General features: G+C 42.0%; 1 protein-coding gene across 1 annotated transcript; it reads right to left on the bottom strand.

Moving 5' to 3' along the window:
- Positions 1-1782: 1782 nt before the first annotated feature.
- On the bottom strand, positions 1783-9812 carry LOC131464360 (TBC1 domain family member 10A-like). Its single transcript, XM_058636800.1, has 9 exons — positions 9163-9812; positions 7067-7166; positions 6058-6165; positions 5729-5835; positions 5521-5635; positions 5038-5103; positions 4528-4717; positions 4296-4450; positions 1783-3745 (listed from the first exon to the last, which is right to left on the bottom strand). The coding sequence occupies exons 1-9, from the start codon at positions 9342-9344 to the stop codon at positions 3242-3244; spliced, it is 1527 nt and encodes a 508-aa protein (XP_058492783.1). The 5' UTR covers positions 9345-9812; the 3' UTR covers positions 1783-3241.
- Positions 9813-10525: the final 713 nt, after the last annotated feature.

The following is a 10525-nucleotide window of genomic DNA, read 5'->3' as shown; positions in this document are numbered from 1 at the left end:
TTATTATTATTATTATTATTATTATCATTAAGGTGGAAGTCATATTTCATGTTGCAGAGGTGTGAGTAGAGCTTTGTTTTCACTCGTCCGCACACACACACAACACTGAGAACAGACACATCTGTACAATCACACCTGTGACTTCCTGTCCATTGAGCTGTCGCTCCAAAACTCCAGCCAATCAGCAGGCAGCTTCTTAAAGCCCCGCCCACAAAAAAAACACAGCACAAAGAACAAGTGTATTTTTAAACAATAAAACCCAATATTTCCAGCTTTGATCTCATGGATCGATGTTCAACAGACTTAACATTTCACTTGCAAAGAAATGTAATTATAACTGAAAACATTAGAATAAAATAAAAGGAAAAGGAGACGTGGTTTTGTCTTTTCAAACCACCAGCCGCTAGTGTTAAAAATGGGTTTTGTGGCAGGAGCAAAAACCTACGTATGGTCACTTTAACTCACCCCTGCTGTCTGAACTGAATCACACTTCAGGAGCTTCTAATGTCTCCATGTGTGAGGACACACAGAGACAAGCACAGTGCACTGATGTCCCGCATAAACAAAGTGTCTAACGTCTAACCCTCACTTTAACCGAACCACAAACACAATCTCAGCCCTGAACTTCAACCAGTTCCTCTAAAAATGCCTCGTTAACGTCATGAGGACAAAACCAGTGTTTTTATGCCAGGATATAAAACCTACACACACACATTCACTTTTATATCAGTTTAAAGGGAGGTAACATTGTCACCTTTAGATTGATGTGATGTTATGTACTTTATGGTGTACCATGACACGCGGACTACAAACAAAAACAAACAGGAAAAGATTTATTTTCATATAATATAACATTCAAATCTGCTGATTGTTCAGATTGTTCCAATCATTTTCACCTATGTTGTCTTTTTTACTCCGTGACGTGTTCAAATCCCTCCTGAAAGACCTTTGACCTTTTCATGCCAAACGCACTGCTTCATTTCAAACTGGTGACACAAGAGCTCCCTCTGCTGGCCAATATACGACATTGACCAGCACCAAATCTGACTAATATAGTAGTATATAATACTACTAATAGCAATAATAAATGTAATATAGTAGTATACAATACTTATTATAATAACAATAATAATAATAATAATAAATGTAATATAGTAGTGTACAATACTTATAATAATAATAATAATAATAATAATAAATGTAATATAGTAGTATACAACTTATTATAATAATAATAATAATAATAATAAATGTAATATAGTAGTATACAATACTAATAATAATAATACATGTAATATAGTAGTATATAATACTAATAATAATAAATGTAAGTATACAATACTAACAATGAATAATAAATGTAATATAGTAGTATATAACACTAATAATAATAATAATAAATGTAATATAGTAGTATACAATACTAACAATGAATAATAAATGTAATATAGTAGTATATAACACTAATAATAATAATAATAAATGTAATATAGTAGTATACAATACTAATAATAATAATAAATGTAATATAGTAGTATACAATACTAACAATAAATAATAAATGTAATATAGTAGTATACAATACTAATAATAATAAATGTAATATAGTAGTATACAATACTAACAATAAAAAATAAATGTAGTATAGTAGTATATAATAATAATAATAATACCAATAATAATAATAAATGTAGTATAGTAGTATGTAATAATGATAAATGTAATATAGTGCCCAACGTTACACGACTCAGTGAAGAGGAAAAAGCACCATAAAGGCTGAAGTTTTCTTTGAACAAAATTTATTTTGTAAAAGTTAACTGTAGCAGTTTAGATATTGCAGACGGCCGCGTGGCTGTAAAACATCTTTGAACTCCATGTGGGGAATATTGAAAAAACCAGTCTGTGTGGAAAAGTATAAATGTACAAATATTCTCCCCCCGCAGTAAATCTAAAATATTCTGCGACTTCTGGAACTGTCCAATAAAAACATGGCATTATCACACCTTTAAAACAGATTTCACTACAAAACCGATCGTTACTTTACACAGAATTAGAAAAAGAACATCGGCTTAACATAAGGTGTGTAATACAAGCACCTATAATAAGAACATTGCATACAGGGTAAGTGTTTCTGTTTACATTTTAGCCCTTTTGTGACCGACCGATAAATACATGCATTTCAAAGCAGACCTTTTATTGTTAACGACACGCAAACACGTCCCAAACTTGTACTTGTGCTCGAGCAAAAACTCCCTTTTATTGTTTATCAACACAAAAGCAGACGCTCGCGAAAAAGATTGTCCAAATTCTTGGGGGTTAGCATCATAACAAGTGTGATTTTCTCACAATGTCCTAAAGAAATGCTACAGAGACCCTGACCCTGCTCAAAACAGTCTTCGTATACTTTGGAAATTCTAGCAAAATCTATATATATATATATATATATATATTAAAAAAGAAAAGACCAAAATAATACACATTAAGCTCTGGTTGGCCCTTGTACAGAGGTCAAGTGGAAGAGAAGCACCATGACCTGTGACCTGTGACCTGTGTCATCACACGTGAAATACAAACACAGAGTTTGGCATCAGACAATTTTTTTTTTTCTTTCTTTTTACAATACTAGCTTTTAACAAAGCAGAAATGTATCATCCATGAGGAATGTGTTTTTCTCTCCGCTGCCCGACGAACATAAACTACTGCTGCCGCTGCTGTAAAGAGGCTGGACGAGGCTGGCACACCGACTATATAAGGTTTTAGCACGCGCGCATTTGAGAGCAAGCAGGGGTATAAACGAAACAAACGTGATCTTTAAATAAATAGTGCTTGAAGGAGAGGGTGTGTCACAACGTCGTCCATCTGCGGTGATCAACGCAAAGAACATGAAACACAAGGTAAAAAAAAGAATATCTCCCAAACTGAGTGAAGTTTTGTAATGACTTTAACTGGATTCTGACTGAGGCCTGGACGAGGCTGCCCTCTAGTGGCTGCAGAGTATTACAGTGAGCTCAGTCCGTGTCTGCAGAGGTGACTTTGCTCCCATTAACTCCCAGTAAACACGACGTTAAGATTTATGGTTTGAATAAAAACAAAAACGTTGTGGAGAAATGAGCGCGGATCAAACAACAATAATAACAACAACAACAACAACACAGACAAAACGGCGTCTGACACAAACTGTAACAGGAGGATATTAGTGATCGGGATGCTGGACAGACCCTGGCTGGATGCTGCTGGTCAGCTACAGGTATGTGTCCAGCTCTGTGCTGCTAAGGCTTTGTGTGGATTGCTGAAGAGCAGGTGATTCTTCGGCAGGGGGAGGGTCTGTGGGAGGAGCTTGCTGCGGCTGCTGAAGTGAGTCTGTATCAGCTTGTGGCGCAGTCTCGATTGTATGGTCCCTGACTGGAGGTGGAGCGGGTGGATCTGTTGGCGGGGGTGGAGGTGGAGGGTCAGTTGGAAGAGGGTACGGGTTGGGGATCTCCAAAATGGTCTGGGGTTTCTTCATGCTCCTCTTCTTCTTGCTCTTTTTCTCCTCCTTGCCCTTCGGCGGAGGCCCTTCCACGACAATGGTGGGGTTCTGCTGCAGGTCCTGGCGCCCGGGCGGCTCGGACATCATGACGTGCCGCGCGCCGTGCATCCTCGGCGCCGGCTTGGAGCTGAGCTCGCCGCGCGTCTTCCTCCAGCGCTTCAGCTGGGCGTGATGCTCTCGCTCCACGTCCCGCGCGGTCACCGGCACCTCCAGGATCTGCAGCGGGGAAGAGACACGGCACCGGGTCACCGCACGGACTCTCATCAATCATCGTCAGTGAAATGTGAAGCAGCAAAAGCAGCGACTGCTGGAAAAAATGTCTGGCTGTTGAGCTAAAAATGTGAACTTTGTTAAGTTAATGCCAAAGGGGCCTCGGGGCTGCTGCGGATACTGAGCGGCGAGTAACGGCAGAGCGGACAAGAGGAGGTATTGTTAACAGGGAGAGACGCACACACACACACACACACACACACACACAAACCAGACAGACGGACATTCTGCCCACTTTAATTCACTCGCAGTCTCTCTGCCGTTTCCTTGGCGACAGTTGTGAAGGCTTTTGTTCTCTTTTCATTTCATATCCACAACAAGTGACACGGCCCTTCACGACGACTGTGTTAAAGTCTCGTCTCAACAGCACAATACAATTGTTTGACTTTGATTAGTCACAGAAAAATGTAATTGTAAATGTGCCAGAAAAGCGACTTTTACATGAACCAAAAACATAAACTATGTTAAAATAAGGCCAAGCGAGTCTGTCACTTACCTCTCGTACGAGGAAACCTTCCTGCATGTATCGAGGCTCGATGGCTCTGAGCAGCTCCATGGTCTCGTACTGGCCCTGGCAGGCCTTCAGCTTCTCCCGGGTCCCGAGCATGCACTTAAGCAGCACCAAACCCACGCGGAAGATGATTTTCACTCCTGAGAGAGGGAGAAGTGTCAGGGTGACGCGGTTCTGACGCGACGCTCGTCGACAGCGCTGCAAAGTCGCCGCTTACCGTCGCAGAGGAACATGTCCCAGACGCGAAGCACAGAGGCCCAAGGCAGCGTTCTGGAGAAGGCACACATAAACCACTCGGTCATGTAGAGGATCGGGTCAATCTTGTGTTTCTCCAGGTGGCGGAAGGCTAACGGGGAGACGCGTCGCAGCAGAGCGAACAGGATCTCTCCGTCCAACTGTATAGCTTCCTGGGAGAAGAAGAAACACAGAATAAACACAAGCTATTGCACTCGGGGATGAAACCTGATACAGATGCTCATACATCGTCATAACCTCGATGTTAGGCTTCCATGAGGAATCAAATTCTTCCGTCAATTTAGAATTATATAATACGAGAACGATTATGCTGAACAGTAACCGCGTTAACTCTTGTAGCTGCTGGGCAAATAACTAACCCGCTGTTAAACGTGGTCTGACGACGCCTAACTGGTGTCATCAGTTATTTATAACCACATCATTCCTGAGTCTGCAAATACAAAAGTCAACTCCAGTTTTTACTCAGTCTTACCAAGCCAGGACTGTAGTAGCCGGGAAGATAGCGCTCACAGATTTGGACCAGGCCCCAGAAAGCTTCCTGTGGAAACAAGCAGACATGTCACACAGATGTCACGTTACACCAGACACTGTGACACGGATAATAAAGACTGAGCATTGACAGAGGAGGCTGATGATGAAGATGATGCACGGTCACAAAATGAACGACTTGGCTTCTGCATGTTTTATTTGAACGTAGACATGAAGACGTCTGCATAAACACTTGCCTGAGCGAGCGTTCAGTCTCAGTATTCTCAGGATTACATTATCTGAGACTAATACAAGGTGACAAATTAAAACCAAGCAGTACAAGAGCATGAAAATGGCATTCTTAGCTTAAAGGGCAAAACATACCAGGTAACTGGTGCAGAAGTTTACACAGTATGGCAACAGCACACTTATATCAATGGAAAAGACTTTATTTGGTATTTGTGGTGGATGGAAAAGTATACAGCACCTCAGCAGGCATGTGCATGAGCAACACCGCAGCTATGGGAGCTTGGGCTTGGCAGTAGCCCTCCTCTGGCCTGTAGACAGTGTAGGCCTTAAGAACACGGAACAGGTCCCGCTGCCTTTAAACCATCAACGTACACAAGAGTTAAGAGAAATTAGAGGCAAATTCAAGGTCCGGCGGTGATTCACTCCCGACACGTCACACCGCTTACCCGTGTCCTCCCCGAGACACAAACATCTCATGGAAAGGAAACTGTCGATGGAGATCTTTCTCAATGACATCGATCCATTTGGGTTCCCCGGCCTGGTTATCCAGCTCCTGACAAAACACACCGCAGAGAGGGACCATGTTTTTCCATGTAGTATCATTATAATTATTATTTTAAAAGTACATTATTACTTATTACTTCATGACAGTCTCAACAGATGTGATAACCCTGGTGCACGGTCACAGTTTCAGTGGAATTTCAAAGTAAAAATGAGCCTGAAAACAGAATAAAGACTGCAGTAAAAGGGGAAGTGGAAGAAGAAGTGTCCTGACCTGAAACTTCCCTTGGTTCTGCTCTTTCTTCACCTTCCCCCCCGACAGGTAAAGCCATGCACGGCCTCGGAGGGCAGGAGGGATTCCTTTCTGGCAGCGCAGCCTCACCTAAGCCACAGAGGAAGAAGAGTTCAAGAAATGAAGCAAGACACAAAAGTATCAAGCACATCAACAAAGGCTCATCAGGAGCCAAAAAACAAATCATGCAAACTGGTATGCAAGTCAGTGGCCCATGCACTTGGTGTTGGTTCCTCTTCTATTTACACAGAATCTTGCAATCTATCAAAAACAGCTCACTGTGCACCATGGACTCATTTTCTGTATTTTATTCTAGTCTAATTTCACTATAATCTCTAAACTGAATAGAATAATTAAAACTAAATGAAACTTAAAAATGTAAAACTTAAAAAAACAACTTCACACAACAGATGGACTAAAAAGAAACCCGGTCACTTATGTTTGCTTTCTCTGATATGAAGCTGGCACACTTCCCCAAAGAGAGAACACTTTCCCCAGTAAAGCTCGAGTAAAACATAACAATGGATTAGAAACTACGACCGTCAGTGTGCGATGTGTTTAACAGGAACACGGCGGCGGCTACTTTCGGCTCACGTCACCAGTCAAACTGCCCTTAAGTACAGCTATAACATACTATACTTGCAGAACCTTTATTACAGTCATCTCACAGGAAGTCAACGCAGCCCCTCCCTGAATATGAGACTATCAATCTGTCACATGGCGCATGGGGCGATAACGGGATGGGTCATGTCCTGCCCTGCTGCTGATTCATGGAAATGAGCAGCAGTTGCATCTCTGTGCTGAATAGCTGACAGCGTTTCGGCCCAGAACCAGCTCAACAAGTGAGGCTGCGAACAATGTGTCCACAAAGGTTCTTGTCCTTGTGCAATCAAATGCTGAAGCGCGGCCATGTACGTGCTGCTGAGTACACGACAGCTGACTGCAGACCAAATACAATCAACAACCTCAAGTTAAAAAAGACATTACAGACCTTATCAAACCTCTTGATGATCCACTTGTCCCAGTGGTTGAGCATGTCCAGCCACTTCACCTCCCTCTGCCTGAGCACAGCGGGGGGCACATCCTGAGCTCTGAGGACAAAAACAGAAAAATGGATCCATGTTGAGCCGCTTAACAATAATACACCACCTTAACCGCCAGGTGAAAATGCTGTAATACCAAATTAGGTAAACAGGAGGCTGTTGTGCTTGTGCCACCAGATCAGTGTGTGTGTGTGTGGTACAGTGCGTCTTGTTTTGATTTGAGGAGACTATAAAAGACACTAACTCAGTTTATTGACAACGCCTGTTTAACCTCAAAGAGCTGCAGTAAGGACTTGTCTTGTAATGTGATTTAACTGTAAAACATTTACAGGCTAGAACAACTAAGAACTTCACAGCGTACTCCCCGCTGGAAAAAGAAAACATGGGCAAGTATAACGTACATTATAACTGAGCGCCGATGCCTTAACAGGCTATGTAATTATCTCATCTGCACAAACACGTAATTGTAGGGTTGTCTTCAAAGAAAGTTTTAAACTTCAGACGGTCCTCTTTCATTTAAAAATAAGGGATAGATGTTGTGCATCAGTGCAACGATGTTATACTCAAGCATCAGCTTCCAAAGACCCTAAACAATTGGTTTTTAGTAACTTTCCCTTCAAAGTATTGTAATTTAAACCCTGGGTTTGTGACTATGTATAAAGCTGGGAGCCAAAAAGAGGCCTAATAGTACAGTAATTCACCGAGACTTAATATGGAACCCACAGACGGGCCATTGGAGATTTCTCTGTGTCACCACTTGCCAAATCTATTTTTCCAGAATAATTAAACACCACATTCATGCATTTAAGTTGCGATTCAATCGTCACACATATCTACTACTGGAAATGGTTAGTTTACCCTTTCAAAAATAATATAAGGAGTTAAAGACATTGGTGTAAAAAAGTATGCATCACAATAAAACTTCCATACACAGTGAATATATACTTTTTACCTCTGACGTGATGTTTTTCACTGAAGAGCAATTGTCAAGTACTAATTAGCTGACACGTGCTGTGATAATGACCCATGATTCATTTTTTAAATGATCACTGCCTTATTGTCCAACCCAAGATTTCATTGAAACATAAGACACAACAGCTTTAGAACCAGGGCTGCGGCTCCAAGGCTGCCAAAACTCCAGAAAACAGGAAGCTCCCGGACAGACAGACAGACAGGCAGACAGTGCCTGGCACAACTTTGTCTCACTCCTATCACTACTTTGGCACTCAAGTGCAGACTTCAGCGCCTCATTAAAGGGGTAGAAGAAAAAGGACTTCTTCAGGAAACACTGAAACTAGCCTCGAGGGATCTGAATAAGTCTATTCAAATAAAAACTTTTTAGACTTCTCCTATGAAACAGTGTCAGATACAGCAAAAACAGTGTCGTAGGAGGAGGAGGAGGAATAATGGTGCACTGTGTTGTTGCCTCCAGCTTTCATATTTGCCAAGGGGACTGAGGCAAACAGTGGGTAAATACAGAAACACTGTGCCACGCAGCTGCAGGGGAGAGGCAGAAGCACCAAGACTAAACAAAAACACCAGTAGAGTTCATGATACTCTACGTCACTGCTACGACAAAAACACCAGTAGAGTTTATGATACTCTACGTCACTGCCACGACTAAAACACCAGTAGAGTTTATGATACTCTACGTCACTGCCACGACAAAAACACCAGTAGAGTTTATGATACTCTACGTCACTGCCACGACAAAAACACCAGTAGAGTTTATGATACTCTACGTCACTGCCACGACAAAAACACCAGTAGAGTTTATGATACTCTACGTCACTGCTACAACAAAAACACCAGTAGAGTTTATGATACTCTACGTCACTGCTACAACAAAAACACCAGTAGAGTTTATGATACTCTACGTCACTGCTACAACAAAAACACCAGCAGAGTTTATGATACTCTACGTCACTGCTACAACTAAAACACCAGTAGAGTTTATGATACTCTACGTCACTGGTACGACAAAAACACCAAAGTTTGCTGCCAGTCGACAGAGATTAAGTCACTGGGTAATGGTCCCACTTACGACGTCTCCGAGTACTGCTGTGCCCCGCCAATGAATCCATATTTATCCGTCCGTCTGTCGCTTGTGAAGCCGTTGATCTCAGAGTCGGATCCCAGCGAGCTCTCGTCGTCTATGTGGCTGCTGCTGATGGTGCGGATGCTCCGTGTGTCCGCGGACTGACGGCCGTTCTCTATCTTGGCCATGGTGGCGAAAAGGCTAACTGGATAGCCACAACAGCTAACGCCAGCGAGCTTCTTGTTGACAGCCCAAGTCAAAAGCGTCCCTCTGCATTTGTTGTCGGGTCAAATGGCATCGACGTCATGCTCTCTCGACGTGTCTGTAAGTTTTCCGCGTGTGTTTCGTCTGTAGTTATAATCCACAGCTGCCAGGGCGCGGCGGGGACGTTTTTACCTTAAGCTTTCACAGATTTACGGTTAGCTAGCCAGCGGCGGGTTGCTAACGTACTTAGCGTTTAGTCCAAAAGTGTTTCCGAAATGACTCCACGTTCAGTCAACTAGCGCTAAATTATAAACGTGGCTTTTCATGGCTAGTTGGTAACACTGTTCACGGTGTTAGGTATTTAAAGGACTCGTTTTGAAGATCCGCAGGTAGTGGTGGTTTCGTAGTGCTGTCATCCCGAATGAGCCTAGCCGTTTCAGGGGAGGAGACTGTGGGCCAGTGGGCGGGCCAGTGTTTCAGCCAGCGCCTTAATGAGGACGACCCCTAGTGGCTGCCGTGGGGAACAACCTTTAGAATCTAAATGTTTTATTGCTCTGAAAGAATGACTTTTTACACTTTATCCTCATTTTATACACATGTAACTCCCGTTACACCTATGCAAACTGACTTATACTCCATGTTTCTTCTTTTTTAAAACATTTGTGTTGCATGGTATACATGTAGAACTGTAAATACAACAGACAAGTCAAATTAGGCTTAATTCCAATGTTTATTAATGGGTTTTGAGTTTAACATCAGCATTTATTAGAAGCTCCATAACACATAATCATAAAATAGCTGTGCGTGATATTTTGGTGGAAAGAATTATTTTGATGCTGTGCAAAAGATTTGTGGAGTTTTGGTTAACTTGGATAACTCTGTTTTGAGCAATACTTCCTGAAAACATTTAAGGACAACTATATCATCAGGGGTGGAAAGTAGTGTAGTACTTTTACTCACATTACTGTAATTGCAGTTTTTTGTACACCTGTACTTTCTAAAATGTAATTTTACTGAAGTGGTTACATTCACGTTTCTGAGCTAAAAATAAAACATGAATAAATGTACACAGCATCCACAATTGATGCCACATTGAATGGTTTATTTGACATTGTTTTATGGGATGATCTGCACCACAATGACACACTGAACCACCCCAAACATT

Source organism: Solea solea, chromosome 8, assembly GCF_958295425.1.
Source record: "Solea solea chromosome 8, fSolSol10.1, whole genome shotgun sequence".
Taxonomy (NCBI): domain Eukaryota; kingdom Metazoa; phylum Chordata; class Actinopteri; order Pleuronectiformes; family Soleidae; genus Solea; species Solea solea.
The sequence above is the reverse complement of the archived record's forward strand: the minus strand, read 5'-3'. Positions and strand labels throughout refer to the sequence as shown.